Genomic DNA, 18992 nt, shown 5'->3' with positions numbered 1-18992 from the left:
TGGGGGGGTGGGGGTGCTTGGGACCGACGGTGGCCTCGCTGAGTTGAATCACTTCACTCATTTTACACGTGAAGACCTGCAGCCATAGATTCAGTAATTCAGACCAGCAGATTTCTGCTTTATGACCTTTTCATGATCAAATATAAAAGAACTTAAGGACAGATTTTAGACTGAACATGGATGAAGATTTCACTTGACAAATGGCACAAAATTATGATATGTGTTATTGTTTTTAATTAAACCTGTAATAACTGATGTCTTTGTTGATTTGGGGGTTGATATGTTGAACTTCTTTCAACATCAAGCAGTTACAGAGAAACATAATGATTCAAGTGGAGTGGTTTGAAACTCTTATGCACACTCTGAATGACAGGCACACCGAGAGGGCTGGTAAAAACGTTACGTATTTTCTGACCGATGCAGTAGCTAATCGGTATTCGTCCCAGTATGCCCGATGGTCAGTCCAACCCTCTCTTAAAGTGAACCAGATAAACAATGAGCTGAAACTCACCAAAAGGCTCTGGAAAGTCGAAAGGGAACTGCCAAGCATCAACCTCTTGGGCTGAAAAACACTGAAGTGCTAAAAACTGCAGTTCCTCTCACAAATAGACATGGATGTAAAAAAAAAATGCAAGTTTAAAACATTTATGAAAAATCAGCTTTGCAAAAGTTTATGAGAAATGGCATTCAACACGTAGATCTGTAGGATACACAAATTGAGAGGGTACTTTCAAACTTGAGACAGTTGTTGAGCCATGCTTCTTTCACTACAGACATGTTATAATCAGAGATGCCTGACTGAAAAACACGATTCAGGCTTCACTTAACTGCCTGAAATGAGGTCATTTGTTATTTTTGACATTTTTGGAACATTTCTGAATAAGCGATTAATCATTTCACTAAGACATAATTAACATTTATCCTGATAGTGAATGTAATGTAATGTAAGACAATACCCTTTTAACATGTACAACATATTTTATTTTTAACGTGGATAAATCGTCTGTGCTCAGTGAATTCAGGGCCTTCATCAAACATTTCTCCTGTTTTACCTACATCCAATAGCCAACATAAATATAACACAACTCAGAGCCTCGGTGGAGATCAGAAGTAGAGGCAAAAAAACCAAGGACAGCCACTGATAACCAGACAATGCACCAGGACAGAAAACATCAATCGTGACCTTTCACTCACCATTTATCCAGTCAGCCTCCCAGACGTGTCCTCTGCCATCTTCCTCTCTCTGTCCAGGAGTAGCTCCCGTCCTCTCCTCGAGCGCCCGTCCTCCAGCCAGCTCCCGAACACCTCCCGCGCTCCTCCCACGACTCCCCCGTTCTGCCCCCCGTTCTTCAACTCCGCCACGTTCTGCTGCCTCAGTCTGTTAAACCAGGTACAGGTTCACAAAAAGTTACTTAAACTTGAATCACCACTGGTGGTCACTGATAACCCTCCATATGAACACAACGGCGTTACTATAGTGTTTGTGTTGTGTACTGAAACATTGTTGTGGTCTAAAACACTGAATGTGAACATAAACCACAAAGCAACATGTAACGGTACCTTTAATTCTCTTTCTTTCTTTTTTTTTGTGATGTTCAAACCTATATTTATGTTTAAAAGGATAAGTTGTTTTAATGTTCTTACAACTCTTACAGGATTTTGTTTAATTTATAAAATGATTAAAGAGTAAGATTTGATTTTTTTTATTTAAAGATTAATGTTGACATTCATTTTTTTCTTAATTTTGTCTTCACAGAAACATCAAACAAATCTTTGCCTTGTTCAGCGTCATTGAGTCTTATAAAAATATTTGAGCGAACAGACATTGGATATGGAAATTGAAATTCTGAATACATTTGAATTATTATAGATGTTACCAAAATCTTCTGTCTACCCACGGAATTAAAAACACAATGAAGTTTAAGTGTAAAAAAATTTCGCATTGATTTAATTCTAGTAGATAAAGGGACGGGGGCCAACAATCAACAGAAATCAGTTTCAAGGATTTCTGTTTTTCACATTTGAAGGGAGCTGTCAATCACTTTCATTCGACAGAGGTGATCACAATCAGATTTAACACAAGTGGAACATTTGTTGTTTTTTTTTTTGTTTTTAAATTACAATGAGGAGAAATAATATTCAGAGTAATTACGATGATGGAGGACATTTTCTTCATGTAATGTGAAAATAAATCAACTTTAACAATCATGTCGGAGCCCACAGATGACAAGCTTCAACAGTATGTCACTGAAATTACAACAGGGACAAACTTAATGTCAGAACTTTTTTTTTTGCAAAAAGTAATCAAATTTTATTATGTAAAATAAAGAGATCAATTTTGACAGAAATTTGAATATTGACTTTGAACCCTGCTGAAAGGCTTTAGCAGCATTTATTTACTGAGCTTATTATAAATAAGCAGCAGAAATTAGTCTGTACTAGACCTTTACATTGTTGTGTCCTTATTTCTCTTGTTGTCTGTACTTAGCACATTGTAGAGTTTATAAAACCAAAAGGAGCCGGAAGGATTTCAATGTGCCATCAGTGCAGGTTCAAACTGCTTTTCCAAGACTGAGCCTAAACCCATAGCTGACTCATGGGAAGAATAAAACTCTTGGCCAAATTATTGTGGAGATATTGGTTTACAACCTAATGGCTCTGTTATTTGACCAGAGATGTCCCAGGCTCCTGGAATGCAGGGCAGACTAAATAAAGTCTCGAAGATTTTTTTAGGTTAATGTCCTGAAATCAATGTTAATGTGGAAACTGGAAAACAACAGCACAACCCCACTGAGGGGAAGCAGAGATTTATTTTAGATGCACCAGTCACCATAAAAGGTGTCAATGGGTAGAAAATGATGCTGAGACTGCTGTGGTTGCACTTTAATGAACAGGGAGAGGAACCCTTTCACCTAAACCGATGATCTCCTAATTTTGTGATTTGGGTTACATGAATAAAGCTAACGTGACTCTTTTTGCGAGGAAGCCAGATGTGCTCAATTGTCGCTAAACACCATTGTATCATTTTCATCATCTCATTTATTTTAGACATGAAAGAAAGATGGTGATGAAGAGAAACAGGTGAATTATAGAAGGATTTTTAAGTTTTAAGCAGAAGCAGTTGTACAGTCTCTGCTGGGTTCACCACAGCATCTGATTTGTTGTGTTCCTCGGTCAGTTGTGGCAAATAATATATATATGTAATATATATAATACCAATACACCAATGTAAAAGTACTTCTTTACAAATGCTGTCTTTATAATTTTACTTAGATGGAAGCAAACCTGAAAAGCAAAAGCGAAAATTCTTAAAATGTGTCCAATACAAAAGTGCTACACCAGTGGTTTCCAACCTTTTCCAACTCAAGGCCCACGTGAAAACTTTGGCAAATGGAATATGTTGGTGGCCCACATCTGATACCATACCAACATGGAGGGTGACAAGACAAAAGTTCCTATCATTGGCTCATCACAGTGAAAGGTCTTAATACGAGGAAAAAAACAAATGAAGTTTTTAATTACATCTTTTCACCAAAATTGTAACGTTTTGCAAGTGATTTTTCAGATCACTCGCAATACCTTTGCGAGCCCAGTCCAGGCCCAGTCCGCAGGTTGGGAACCACTGTGCTATACTACACAAGCTGTGGACAGAGCGTATAGCAACCACTAGGTGTCAATTTATAAAAATAAATTCCAGCCTGGGTGTGGTTACTTTTAAATGCATTAAAAGTACGCCTGAAAAACAAAACAAAACATGCATTAAAAAAAAAAAATCTTGTAAGTACAGTACCTGCCAGCGAACCGGTCATGGAGATCGTCATGCTGTTGACTGCTGAGGCTGTTGGTGCGCTGCTCCATCAGCCAGCCCAACTCTACCTCGAGCACCTTACTGTTGTTGTTGTTGTTGTTGTTTGTTACAGCTCCTTCCTGACAGCGCTGGATTATGCTGGAGGGAGCGTTATCGGGTGAGCACATAGGCTGGCCCTGCCCTCCATTTACTCCATTATTGTGAAAAAGTTCTGTCAGCTCCATGCTGCCGCTCTGCAGCCGGCTGTCGTTGAACCAGCGGGCAAAGTCGGCACGAACCAGTCCTGTCCGACCCTCCAGCTGGCTAAACTCCTCAGGGGAAGGCCACCGTGTTTGAGCAAAATCGTCCTTGAGGAGTGCCAGGGATCGGCTGTCTGGAGGCACTGAGCAGGAATTCGGGTTTGGGACGGAGGGGGCAATGGTGCCTGGAGCAATGATGGGCAGAGTGTGTGTGGATGGAGGAGGGCTCTTAAGATGGCCCACGCCGGTGCTTGGTTTGTGAATCCCATTCAGCTGTAGAGTTTGGTGTTGCTGTTGCTGCTGATGTAGTCGTTTCTCAGTAAGGGCTGCGATGCCACCCACGCCAACCCTCTTAGTGCCCATGGAGTTGAGAAGCGCTTGTTCCAGGTTGTCGCGTAGTGCACGGCGCTCCACGAACCAGCTGTCGATTTCCTGGTGAGACAGGCGGGTGGTGGCCGACAGATTGTCCACATCGCTGTGTGTGGGGAAGCTGTTCCTCAAGAAGTTCTCCTCTAGGATCTTTAACTGTTCCGCCGTCTTTCCCTTCATCCTCTCCAGCAAGGGGAACTGTGTCAGCACTGAGGACTTCTGCTGAAAATCTGGTTTCTGTGCTGCCGGCGGCTCACCGACATCCAGATGCATAACTCCATTGTTGTGAGCAGGGGAGGTCTGATTGTGGGGCCATTTGCCGTCTGCGCGAGACGTCCCATTGGCCTCTGCCATAGGAGTGAGTACCTTGTCTCCTCTGGGATAGCTGGCTTTCAGCTCCAATCCCTGCTGCTCTTTTAGTTTCTTGCCATCCAAAGGGAAACCTGGAATCTGGGGTGAGGCTTTAGCCGGAGCACGAATGGACTGAATAATGGTCGGCCTCCTTATCTGTGGGGTAATGAGTGGAGGGGAGTTTGGCAGCTTCAGATCAGCAGCTGGCAAAGTGTGGGTACTGGGGTGCTTTTCTTTGGAAGTGGTGGGCGGAGCACGAGGAATAAGCAAAGAGTTTTTAAATGGAGGGGCAAAGATAGGTGGGGGAGCGATCATTGGCCTTGTTAAGGACTCTGGAAAGACTATGGAGGGCAGCGACACCACCGGCTTCATTTTGGGACTCCCTAATGTTGAGAGAATCTTCCCTTTGGACAACAAAGACGGTGATGATGACGATGATGGTGGTGGCATTAAAGGCACAGCAGTGGATGACCTCTTCATCTCTGTGGTTACCAGAGGAACTGCTACAGGTCTCTTCATCTCCATGGGAACAGGAGGTGGAGCCATTGGGAGGCGGTCTTTCTGGGGTGGAGGGGGCGGCGGAGGAGCCATGAGGCCCTTGTCTTTAGGGTCACCAGAATGCGGGGCAACCGCCATGACGGGTCGTTTGGACTCCGGGCCGAACACTGTCGTCAGGTGTGCTGGGAGGGGTCGTTTGAGGGTGTGGCCGGAGCCAATGGCGACTCCAGCAGGAGAGTTTGTGGTAGGGACTGTACTTAACCCATTGGACGTGGTTGTCCGGACATAACCTGGATGCTCGACTGTGGTGTGGACAACGGGCTGCTGGGAAGCTTTGGCAGACGGCTGAGAGATGGGACTTGTAGGCAGGACGGTGAACATGTGATGGGCAGGAGGGATGGAGCCATTGAACATCTTCTTCCTGGCTTCCTCCACCTCCTCTGGGGACCAGGTGATGCCTTGCTTTAACCGCTGGGTGGTGAACCAGACTTTGATCTGTTCCTCTGGGTGCTTGGAGGCAGCCGTGAGCCACGACAGCTCAGCATGTGTTGGGTATGGAAACTTGTTGAAGGAGGTGATCAACGTCAGGTTGTCATCTAAAGAAGGATTATATTTGGTGGTGTTCAAGGGAACAGCTATTTTTGGTACACAGTTAAAGTTGGGCGGGCGCTGGAGCATTGGGGTGACATGGGAGAGCCCTTGAAGGATGGTGGGTTCAGGGATGATGACTGTTCCGTTGATGTTTACTGCTGTGATCTGATCCTTCTGCATCAGGCCATCCAGCTGGCTTTTCAGTGCACTCCCCTGATAGAGCGACTGGACGTTGTCTGGGGTTTTCACTGTGGTGGATATGCACGGTGGAAACACAGAACTGCTGCTGCTTTCACCCTGTTCACTTGTCACTTCACATTCAACTGAATTGTCCTTGCCTTCGATTGTCTGCTCTAAGATAGTCTGACCGTTCATTTTTATCCTCTTAAACTTGAAGTTTGTCTCGCCTGGGTGCTGGCTCTCGTTGTGCTCTGTGAGCGAGTCAAACTTCTTGGTGTTGAAGTTGCAGACGGCGCAGAGGTACAACGGATTGAGAATGACGTTTGGGTGGCTCGAGTCCACGTGCTCTTTGAAGTCATTCAGGTTCTGCGTTGAAAATGGGCAGTATTTGCACTCGTAACCTCTGGGCTGCTTTTTCTGGGACCCTAGGTCAGATTCTGCCCCTCCCCTGCCCTTCTCTTCTCTAGCTTCTACATCTTCAATGACAGAGGGGGGGTCTTCTTTACCCGACTGCTCCTCTTGTTCTAATGGCTCAGGATTTTGGTTTTCCACTGGTTTTGGAAATGTCTGCTGGTCTGGATTCTCTGGCTTCTCCTGCTGGGTGACTTGACTCTTTTCTGCAGATTCAGATGATTCTTTTTCTGTCATATTGTTGTCCGCCAGTACTTCCATGTCCATCACCTCCTCCGGGTCATCTTGCTCCTCAGGCAGGTCATTGATGACCCGAACCATGCAGGGGGTGGAGGACTTTCTACGACTGGACATGACAGCTGCTGCTGGTGGTGGTGATAATGGTGGTGCTGGTGCTGCTGATTGCGCTGAAGATACTGTGGTTTTTGGCTGCTGCTGCTGCTGCTGGTGCTCGCCAAGGACGTCAGCGTGTCGGTTTTCGAGGGGGTCTTACTGGGGTGGATCGGAGCTGTTGGTTGTGGATACTGGTAGGTGAGAGGAGGTGGAGTCTCCAGCGTGAGAGAGGGAGGGCAAGAACCGGCGGATGGTGCCGGCCCAGGACCGGTTGTGCAGTGGCGTCTCCCGCTCACTGGCAGTGTCAGCTGCTGACCTGGGCGTCATGGGAGGGCATCACAGACAGCAGCGGTGCTCAAGCTGCGTAGAGACAAACAGAAAGAGAAAATTACATGTTAATACTGTTTGTGTTCAGTGAGCTGTGCTGCAGCCACTTGGGGAAAGACTAAAAGCAGAGAAAAACACATGTTACAAAAACATAGAGAGAAGTCATGTTGATATTGTTTGTGTGTGATGTGCATTCACCCTGAATAAGACAAAGAACAGGAAAATGCATGATGGGCAATGACAGAAGGGGAGAAAATAGATAATTTGCACTTTAGTAAACAGGCAAACTAAGCTTTTGGTTGAAACATCCTATTTATTTGAGAGATGTGAGATCAGCACGGCACCGGAAATAAAACACAGCAACATTGACAGAGGTTTTTTATTCTTACTGGGGTCACTTGTGCTGGAAATATATGCACTGTGTTGTACTATTTTGCACTTTGGATCTAAGGTTTCTTCAAAGACAGTGAGTTGGATAGGGAGCAATGAATCTAAAGCCTCTGAAATCTTAAGTATTTCTCTACACCATTAAATTCATTATATTCATTAAGATAAAATTGTAACAAGACTGTGAGTTTGACTCCTTGACTGCAAAGTGGTTGAGAACTATCTTTAGAAATGAAGATTAAAACCTGTCTGATGCCAAATTTTAGAGGCTGATACCAACATCAGCTTTTTAGTTCAGTTTAAAAAACGTCCGATAAGGAAAAAGGTGACAGAAAAATATAATAATTTTGATTAAAAAAATAAAATAAAATAAAAAAATTATAAATATAATATAACAAACTTCATGTAGGTGTCTTTCGTGATCTCTGTGTTGTTGAGGATGAATTTCATTGTGTTTTCTTGCCCCATGTGCAGCTGTGTGAGGTGTTTTCTATTTGAAAAGAATCAGTTAAAGAATCCTATGTCTTTCTCTGGTTTGGAGCAGACAGATCATTTACAAAACTATATTAAACTTGAATTACTGCAATTTTTTTTGCATCTTTCGATAATACGTAGCTAATAATATTTTCTCTGATGATCAATATCAACTAAAAACAATGATGTGTGAACAAATAGTTTCTATTATCTGAAATTTAATTAGTGATTCTCATTTGAAGGCTTCAAAGAGGGATTTTTTTAAAAATCAAAACAATGTAACATAAACACTCATTTGCCAATTTAACCTACACTCATTGCTATAAATAAAACGCAATGCAATACAATTCGGCAGCACCACAAACTGCAGTCTTGCCTGCAGGCATCAACAGCTCTCTGAAACTGCACATTATCAGCTCCATGATCAGAGGCGCAGTGTATGAACAGGCAAGGCAGCAAACTGCTTGTGGCCCCAGGCTGTTAGAAGGGCCACCGATGGCTGACAAACTTTACTCCACAGCAAGGTCTCAAAATGCGGCTCCTCCCCCTTAAACAACCAATGGACGATTTGCAATGACATCTCAGTCAGAAACTTCCCTAAAGGGACCCTATTTATAATAAACACAATGAGGATTGTGATTAGTCGTTAGGTACGACCATTTAAAGCTCATTCAAGGCTTTGTCTGGCCGACGATTGGTCGACTGAACGCTTTCATGAAAAAAGTAGTTACAGAGTTTTCAAAAGTCACTCAGTTGCCAACGCCGCTTTGTAGGAAACCTCCTTTAAAGGACTTTATATGTTGATGCGCACTGGCCTTATGATGTGGGTTATTTACGATGGTAAAATGTTGAAGTTATTTAATTATTGATTTAGGTTTCTATTGTTCTTTATATTTATATTTTGAAAATTCTACAAACAAATGTTTAGATTTCACACAGTTTTCGTTGGTGTCAGATTATTTATATATAATTATTTAATGGTGACGAATGCCGAGGTACCCCCTGCCAATTTTCTAAATTTGGACTCTAGAATCACCACTGACCATGAAGGGTGTTTATTGCAGGGCTGCTGGATTAGACTGCAATAGTTGTAGCTATTGTAGATGTACCTAAAGTGGTGAGTGAGTGTATAACCCGTTTGTAGGAGGAACGGTTGGACAAACACATGTAACACAGATGTTGATAAAGTTATTGTCCATAATAACACGACCGGACCCTGTGGAGCTGTTCTGGTCATTACACAGCTCCACATCAAACACACAACGTCTCACTTCTGATAAGCCTCATGACATTTTGCTCTCTCTCTCTCTCTCTCTCTCTCTCTCTCTCTCTCTAAAGTCCAAGCCAGGTTTCTATGTCAGCACTAGTCCTCAACATCACAGGAGCTTCATTGGGGTCCAGTCTAATCAGACGCCGGCAGTTGACAGCATTTGCTGACAAAGCCAAGGCCAAGAAGTTAAAAATGACGCGAGTCTTGACTGACAACTCGGAGCGAGACGCCGCGCCTGAAAATTACAATAAATCCGAGAGCCACTTAATCAGGACACGCTGTTCCAGGCCAATCACATGTAAATGCAATAAACTGAAGAGTCCACAGTAACTACAAAGACAAAAAAAAGTCTCCAAACTCCAAACCCCATTAAAAAGACATTAAGCGTCTTTCATAGATTCGGGCAAAGACAACTTCATAGGATAATTACCCTGTAATCATGTAATAAGACAGACTCAGTGATGAGATCTCCTGACAGCTATCATCCACACAATGGAACTGAGAGAGTGAGGTAAAAGCAGATGGAGGGAGAAAGAAGACAGAGAGAGGGAAAGACAGGTATGAATAAATATGGGAAGAGAGGGAGTAAAGGGCAAAAATAAAAGGAGGACAAACGGAGAGAGCAGGTAAAAGAGGGGAGAGAGAGGGGGAAGAGTGATATAAAAAGAGAATGAGAGACAGTGGCGAAGAAGCTCAGAGATAAAGGGAAAGAGAAAGAGAAAGAGAGTCTAAAAACTTCCAAGCTGATGAAAGAGAACAGGCACAAAGCAGAAGATGTTTTAACTAGGCCATGGCCTGGCAGACAGAGGGAGAGAGAAGGCTGTGAAAGAAAGAGGAAGACGAGAGAGAAAAGAAAGCAGATAAACATAAAGAGGGAGGAGGAGAAAGGGACAACAGAGCATTTAAAGAGACTGAAAAAAAAAGGAGGCAGAGAGAGAGACGATAAACAGAAAGCAGAGGAAAAGACGACAAGAGGCAGAATTGAAAGCAGATGAAGAGGATGAGCGAGGACGAAGAAAATGTTTCATTTCGACAGAAACATTTGAACGGAAAGCTGAAGTGTCACAAAAAGAATAAAATAAACCGAGGGAGGTTTTGGTGTGTTTTCTATCAGAGAAGTTGAAGCTTGGAAAAGGTGTCCCAATCCTTTTTTAGGGGGGGGGGGACCACATTTGCCAGAAAAACAGAGTATTTCAACACTTAATTAGTATCGGGCAAGCTGTTATTTGTCCCAAGTGTCACTTAATGTTGGACATATTTCATGCTCTCACAGCCTTGATGGGCTTCTCACTGCCTGCACAGGAGACACGCAAAATTTAGTAGTTTCAGAGTCCAGTTTGAAGTGTTGAGTTGTGCAATGAGACTGAACTAATCCTGTGTTATTATAAATCTCATGCATTTACACTGCTGTTTACTGCATACTTGAGCTAATGAGATTTCCTCATGAAGCAGGTGTAGACTAGAGCTGGAAGATTAGTTGATTAATCAGTTCACAGAAAACTAGTCAACATTAACCTCTGTGCTCTTTGAGAACAGGCTGAAATGTGTTCACTGGAGACGTCTTCATGAGTTTTAGACCCAAACCTCATTCGAAAAGAGATTCAAGAACAGACACCCGATATAAACAGAACAGGGGATCTTTTTTTAGGCATTTCTGCTTTGGTAGATAGATACAGTAGAGAGAGGGCAGGATGACGTGTAGCAAAGGGCCCAGGCTGGATTCAAACCGGGGCCACTGTGATAAGGGTTAGTGCTGTCACCTCACAGCAAGGCGGTTCTGGGTTCGAACTTGCCGGTCGGATGGGGCCTTTCTGTGTGGAGTTTACCCGCTTCCCCCACAATCCAAACGCCTGAAGGTTAACAGGTTACCTACAGGCAATTCTATATTGCCTGTAGGTACGAATATGTAGGTGTGATTGGTTGTTTGTCTCGGTGATAGACTGGCGACCTGTCTAGGATGTACCCCACCCTTGCTCTGTGTCAGCTGGGATTTGCTCCAGATTGGATGGATGGATGGATTGATGGATGGATTGATGGATGGATGGATGGCACTGTGGTACACGCTCTACCAGGTGAGCTACCAGCGCACCAAGTAACAAGCAGCCGTGGTAAAAAAAAAACCAGCTGGACGTGTCGTTTTTCCTGCACAGTTCCCACAAACTAGTAGCAATACAACAGGGCCCTACGCAATCTGATTCAACTGAGTATTATTTTGGACTTGGTTCAACTTGAGTCCTGGGTCAGGTCTCTGTTACTAGGAAACGAGAGGACCCGTGAAGCCCTTCTCTCTGAGCAGTAGCACAGACTATAGAAAATCTTCAATTTTCAAAAGTTGGCACCGAGCGCTTGGTCAGAGTTCTCCAACCAGAAATAACCTTTGACTTCATTGTAATTCAGCAGAGTTCTTTATTTAAAGTGTTATTCCAGAAATTTAGTGTTCTATATCTATGTAATTAGTTGACTCACGAGGGACAGATTAAAAAACAAATGTCAGAATGTGCAGCGGCTATTTGAACTTTGACTGACCTCAAGTGGTTTTACACGCCTAGCACGATTGGCCATGATGGATACACTGACCTTTGTGTCAGATCAGTGGAGTGCCCCTTTGACATTGATGCGTTAAGATGTTTGACATACGTTGTTTAAGTGAATAAGGGGTTGATATTCCCCAAACTAAGATATAAAATAGAAAAATTTTGGTACTGAAACTGTGCCCTTGCGAGGCATTTGCTGGTTCCAGCATCACAGAAATGAAGATGTACAACTTTTCTTGGTTTTATATCACTGTAAACGAAATATCTTTGGATTCTGTTAGTTAGTCAGACAAAATCAGCTATTTAATGAGTAACGCAACACTAAGTCCTCTTTTTTAAGTTAGTATATACATGTATATTTACTAAGTACACAACTCCATTACTTGAGTCAAAGTACAGATACTCCTAGACAAATATTACTCCAATACAAGTGAATGTTGTTCAGTTAAAGTACTGGAGAACTTGCTTTTAAAAACACTTACGTATTCAAAAGAACATTTTTTTATGTCAACACATTGTTGTATTGTTCCACATTTACAGAACCTAATGACTCTTTAACAACCTACTGACTGACGGACTGTAGAACCTGTAGAATAACAAGCTTGTAAAATATGATACAAAGCTGATAGAAATGGCCTTAAGTCATTTGACCAACCACAGCATAACAACAGCAACTACTAAAGGCTGTCTGTTTTAAAGTTTATCTGCAATTAAACATTACATACCTCAACATGCTTTCTGAAGTTGGACAGCGAATTTTTTTAGGCAGTGATGAAGTTTGGTCGTGGTAAACACAGCAAGCATTTAAAACTCAAAGAATCTTTCCTTATGTCTAAACTTCAAGCGTGGAATTCAGAAAAGGTCATGATGCTCTGGTGAATCTTCTGTTTAGTGTTTATCTAACATAGCCATCATTAGGCCACTGCCAAATTCAAACTGAGCTATTCAAAAATGCAGCAGCACAACATGTCTGACAGTGTAGATGTTGGCTGTGATTGTTTTTTGTCCTGTGAAGAACACAGCATATGGTCTATCACATTTTTCAAAATAAAATAAAATTTATTTGCTGCCTAAAAGCTCTGCTTCAAAGTAAAAGTTACAAATTTCCAAAAGAAATAATATTCAAGTAAAGTAAAGATACTCGAAAAATACAATTTAGGGTGTTCAAGTAATATAAGTATAAGTAATAAGTAAAATATACTTGAAAAGTAAAATATACTTTAGTACAGCACAGTTAATGTACTTTGCTACCATAGTAGACTGGGACCAGAATCAAGTAGTAGTGTGATAAAGACTGCCTTGTTCTGTCCAAAGGGTGGACAGTCATTACTCTGACTTGGCCCTTTTCCAGAGAAAATCCAGAAGTTCTGTTCTCTAGACTTTCTCTAGAAATTAATTCTAGGCAGTGCGACAAGTTTCATGTTATTCTTCCATGGATGATGAAAAAACAGGTATTCCATTACAACTCTGGCAGTCATCCAGAAATTATAGAAGCCTTGTTACATACACAACTCTCCAGATCGAGAGCATGCAACTGGCGATAGCTTTTGAATCTCTCAAAGATGCATATTCAAGCTAAAACGGGTTTTGTTTTACTCTTTAAAGATGTCAGCGTGTGTTCTAAGGAACTGTCTAACTGATTACTCAAGAAAATAATCCATAGATTCATAAATAAGGAAAATACTGACCAACGTTTGACAAATAATGCATCCTCCATTCACGTTTTCTACTTTAGTACATGACGGTCTGCTTAAAAATACTTTGCCAGAGATCCAGCTGCTGCCAGAGGTGAAATGGGAAAAGACAGAGAGGCAGCTGGAAAAGGAGATGAAACAACAGGAAAAAGAAAAGAGTGTGGGAGGAGTTGAAGAGAAGAGAGCAGAGAGTACATGTATAGGAAGAGGTGGAGGGAGATGAGTGAGTAGGAGCCAAGAAAAATGGAGAAAGTAGCGCAGATCAACAGTAAAGAGACTGAGGGAAAAGGACAAGAGAGTGTAGGAGGAGAGACAGAAATTAGATGAACAGAGGGAGATGGAAGGAGAAAAAAAGACAAAAGCAGGAAAAGGAGAAAAACAGAAAAGGAATACAGGAGCGAGAGAAACTTAAAACAGACTGCATCAGGGAAATAAGTATCATAGAGGCAGACAGAGCTGCAGGCCGAAGCATTTCATTCGAGCAGCGATGGCGGCCTCGCTTCATGTTGACGGGGAACAGCGCTGTCGCTGCCAGCTCCAGAAAACAGGAAGAAAAAGGAGGGAAAAAAAAATACAACAGTGTCATGTTTTGCTGCATCACTGGATCGGCCTCGAGGACTCCGGGCCAACTTCTGACGAGGGGAGTCATATGCCGCTTGGCTGCATCCCATTTGGTCGAGCTCAGCTCGCCTCCACGCATCCTTGTAATTACTTGTACAGTATTTGTGCACAGGGGATTGTTCAGAGCACGGTAGTACTCTGTAATTATGGAGAAAATAATAAAACTGCAGCACTGACAACAGTGATTTGAAAATTGTAAGAAGCATCAAAATTTCCTTTCAAGAGGCAGGTGAGATCAGTTTTCCCTCAATCAAACAAGCAAACAAACCTCTTCCCTTTCCTTTCACTGACAAATAAACTTTAGATGAACACAACATCCAGTATCTTTAAAATTGGCCAATTGTGTGCCACAAATAGCTTACCCCCCCCGGGATTCCCCTCTTCTAAAACCTCCTGAAAACAAATTCAGACCAGGCTGGGACACCTAAACTCCCCTGAAAGTGACACCAAAGTAACTCGAGTGGATCGGCCGGGTGAGGCAGGGTTCATTGCAGGTTTTACTGACACTGATGAGGAAGAAAATATCAGATTTTCACCTCCATCAAGGACAAAGCAAACCATCAGTCTCACAACAAACTGTTTCCATCCATCTATTTGACTGCACTGTAGGCAATCCAGTTTGCACGTCAAGGCGAACAAGGGCATGCTGGAGAGAAAAGGATGTCGAGGAAGCCATAAAACAACTCGGAGACGAAAAAGAAGGTAATGAGGAGATATCTTGGGAAATGAAATGACAAATTAGGAGGACGAAAGGCAGATCGGAAGGAGCCAAGTGTGCTAATAGGAGGGGTTAAAGACGTTTTACTGGAACAAGGGCAAACTGGAGGGGACGAGGGCTTGCATGCAGACAAGACTCTTCATTTCTGTACAGAAAAGGCTCCATTAAAAACTAATTCCACTCATTCTCATCTTGTAGTTACCAAGGGTTCTGAATTAAGGAGGTGTGGATGTTCGTAAGTCATCCTGTAACTAAAAGCTAAGAGATTTTAGGGATGCACCAATATGGCCTTTTCTCCAACAATACTGATTCTGATACACAAACTCATTGTATCGGTGTATTCTAAGTATAATCCAATAATAGCGCTCTGCTTTTTCAGAAATGTAAAATCAAAATAACCTTGCATCAAACATGTTTGATGCAAGGTTATTTTGTAGTCACATATTTTCATATCTCTTCACCAATCTCATCAGCTGTGTATGGGCCCTTTTCTCCTCTCAAACCCAAACCAACCTCCTACCAATCTAGTTTGTCTGAGGCATAGGTTTTGTAAAGTTGCTAAAACTTTGAGGTCTTGTTCAGTCCAGTGAGCTGTTTTTCTTTACCACACTCCCAAGAAGAACAACAGCATCAGTTGTCTTAGCAAGTTCCCCAAACTGACATCTGTTTACGTTCAAGTGACGGAGCCATCTAGTGGCTGTAGTAACTATGATGGAAGCAGAGAAGGACGTTTTCTAGAGTCCACTGATGCAAGTGGTCATGAAACATTAGACTTTAACACCAAAGACTGCTGGGTCCTTTCCAACATTGTCTCTTTCAAAACACAACGACCATTGTTCCGTAACTTTTACCACGTATTTACGACAAAGGTCACCAAACCTTAACAAGTGGTCATTTTAACCCATGATGTTTCTGTAACCTTCACCAAGTACTTTCTGTCCCTAAACCTAACCAATCCTTAACCACAGCATTTTCTCATCATAAAACAGACTTACTTTCACATAATGATTTGTAGGTTTGGGAAGACGCAGACAAATGATTTCATCCTGCTGATAGTGACAAATTGTTGGACAAAAAGTGCCAAAAACCTCCCATAAGTTCTTCTCTGTAGAATAAGTACACAGAGTAGACATTAGTTTACCCAACACCTGCTGTTTCAAACTGGTTTCATATTAAAATTCATTTACTGTTAAGGATGTGCAAAAAAGAGGCTTAGTACCACAGGTAGATTTACACATCAATCGTTCACCACAGTAAAAGAACAGGACACAAAGGGAAACTGCATTAAATGTAGAACAGTCATTTCAGATTCATTTAATTAGGCCAGTACTGGAGCAGATAACGAGCCAGTAGATTGGATCCTATCACATTACAACAGAAAAACCTGATGAGGACCCCTGTCTTGCTAATAGTCCCTCCGAACATGACACTTTACCCTACCTACTGCTCTCACTGCAAGTCCTCCTGGGTGTAGTGACTGAAAGACAGGACAGGACGGTAAGATGTAAATGAATCAAGAGGAAGAACCACCAGGGAGGGAAGGAACGACTGAAACTTATGAGGCCGCGTTCTTTTTGGACGACATCGCTCCGACACTAAAAGCGTCCTGGTTTTGGAGTTCCCGTGACCCCCCTCCTCAGGCGCACAGTCATCATGCAGCACGAAAACTGCCAGCTCCATGTGTGTGTGTCCTAAATGATTGATCAAAGGATGCCTTTGTGTGGGCACCTCGTGGTGCTAATGCATCATTAACACAGCTGGTAGTATGACCCAGCTCTTCTGAGAGTGCCAGGCTATTTCCAGCTGCTTCCTCTTAAGCTTATAGAGATCCAAATCTCACTTGTGTTATATAAGAGTTCTGCGAAACCTACCGAAAGGACGTCATGACTAGTTTTACCTCAGGTTATTTTAGCTGGCCCTTTTACAGGAGGGAAAACAGGCCTGAATTTTTATCAGTATCTGCAGTCTGTAGGAATAACTGACATGGGAATTCCTGACTGGAGCCTGGAATTACTGACAGAAACACTCTGGTAGAGAAATCACTTCCTCCTGAAAGATAATCCGTCCTACCAGGCCTCTAAGTAGGTCTTGGTGATACAGACAAAATCTTCATCCAAGTACCTGACATCGATAATGTGACAATATTTTACACGGCCAAACATCATCCTCAGGAGATAAACCCAGTTGCTTTACATACCTCCAGGTTCTTTCCTCTATTGCTGCCTTCAGGACCAAGAAATATTCTATAATCTAAAAGCCAGACTGGGATGAAATTCACTCGGCACATTTATGCTCTATAGACAACTAACTACTGATGACCACACGATCTTTCCACCGGCACCTCCTTCAGGATGAACTTTACATTTTATGCTCCACGGGTGGTGAGGCTCTGAGAACAGAAATACTGCCTATATAATAAGTTCACTACACACTTTAGTACTATGGGGTGTAAAAGATACAGCAGGGACTCAGACTGTTGGTCGTCCATTATTTAAACTTTGTGGCTACAGCAGTAAAGAGTAAAAGTAATGAACTCTCGACCCCATCTAAACATTTTCTGTGTGAATTCTTAACTTAATCATACTTAAAAACACTTAATAAATGGTTTATAACACATTATTATGTAGTTACAAGCAGTTTTTATGTTTATTAATGTGCACTATTTGTCAGCAATCATAACGTCTCCTATGAAGACATATGTTATATATTAGTACAACTTATATCTGCTTACAACTACATTATAGTGTGTTATATTTTATTAAATGTTAAAGTGGTACCACTGTGTCTTTCTTTATCTCAGTGGGTAGATGGTTTGTATTGCATAACGTGAAGCTCAGTAAGGAGTGGGGGTGGCAACAATAAGGATCTGTATTGCATTATTCATCCATCCCTTTATCGGCACTTGCTTACCCTGGTTCTCAGTGGGCACGAGGTGGAGTTCACCCATGATGGGTCATCAGTCAGTCACAGCAGCTGACACAGAAACAGACCATTTACAAAAGCACCTGTGGAGAGTTTACAGTTTAGGGTGCAATGAACCTTTATTTCTTTGGATCGTGGGAGAAAAAAAATACAATATCAAACTTAAAATATGGTTAAAATCCAGACATGGGCTCGTTATTCGGGGATTAACGTGTTTGTTGTGTTTTATACTTGTCTGGTTGTTCTGTCAGTTCAAGTATTGTTTTACATTTCCCCCAGTTTCTTATCTCTCTTACTTTCACTGTAACTTTAATGTGCAGAGGAAGCTTTTTATCATTTGTCATTTTTATTTGTGTCGGGGCTTCGGGTGCAAATTAGCTGTCGGGCTAACTGCAGCACTGTCCCTTAGATATTAACAAATAAACTGGAAAATCTCAGCCAGCAAACCCTTGCAGTGAGGGAACCACTGAGCTGTGCCTTCTCAATCTTTTATTCTTTCTGTCTAAATTTCAGGCCCAAACTCAAATGTTGATATACTGTAATAATAATGATAAGATATTAATATAACAGCAGGTTTCAGTTGTTAAGCTTTCTGTGATACTAGACCTCTGACAGCTCTGGCTGTGCTCAGTCCTGAGCCTAGTCAAAAGTAGCGACAAGTGTACAGGACAACACAGCTGTACATATTTGAATTGACTTGAAGCACGTCTTCAATCATTGTGAAAATCATCAATTGCCACTAGACACAGGTACTGGAGCTTCAGTGTCACAACAAAACAATACAGCTCCCAAAGAGAAATGGCAAAAAACACAATGTCAAGCTGAATGAGGGTAAAACTGAATGATTATCAAACTGCTGTAAACTCTGGATCAGATTTAAACCCAGGACATTTACATACCTTAGTCAACTGAGTCAAAACCATCCACTCAGTGTCTCATAAATGTGAAAAAGCTTTTAAAAATTCGGCGACTGACAGCAAAAGAAGCAGCCATAAGCAGCCGTGCATTGTATTTTGCTGAGGACCCTCTGGAGGCCCTGCGAGGTCCCCGAGTGGGCCCCGGCACCCAGCTTTGTGAACCGCAGAGCAAGGCCAAATGGCACTTTAAGCATTAGATAACTTGGAAGCGTTAAATGGCAGTGGAGAGCAGCACAGCTTCATGACTGATGGCTCCTGTGAGGCAATTTGATGTGCCGATGAGAACAAAGCTGGCTTTTCATTGGCAGAGAACCTTGAGAGAGTTTTGGGTTTCGGGTGATTGGCTGG

The 18992-nt window shown here is 42.3% G+C and overlaps 1 protein-coding gene across 1 annotated transcript in view; it reads right to left on the bottom strand.

The window, feature by feature from the left end:
• The window catches only part of LOC111665678 (zinc fingers and homeoboxes protein 2-like), a 125921-nt gene that overhangs the window by 17789 nt on the left and 89140 nt on the right, over nucleotides 1-18992 (bottom strand). Inside the window, exons 3-4 of the mRNA XM_023420753.2 lie at nucleotides 3791-7140; nucleotides 1195-1378 (exon numbers count right to left, since the gene is read on the bottom strand). Of these exons, the coding sequence (XP_023276521.1) occupies nucleotides 1198-1378; nucleotides 3791-6801 (3192 nt within the window). The 5' untranslated portion in view covers nucleotides 6802-7140 and the 3' untranslated portion in view covers nucleotides 1195-1197. The remainder of the gene's footprint in view (nucleotides 1-1194; nucleotides 1379-3790; nucleotides 7141-18992) is intronic.

This window comes from Seriola lalandi, unplaced genomic scaffold (genome assembly GCF_002814215.2).
Source record: "Seriola lalandi dorsalis isolate HSWRI2012SDOR001 ecotype SW California unplaced genomic scaffold, Sedor1 jcf7180002054657, whole genome shotgun sequence".
Taxonomy (NCBI): Eukaryota; Metazoa; Chordata; class Actinopteri; order Carangiformes; family Carangidae; genus Seriola; species Seriola lalandi.
The sequence above is the reverse complement of the archived record's forward strand: the minus strand, read 5'-3'. Positions and strand labels throughout refer to the sequence as shown.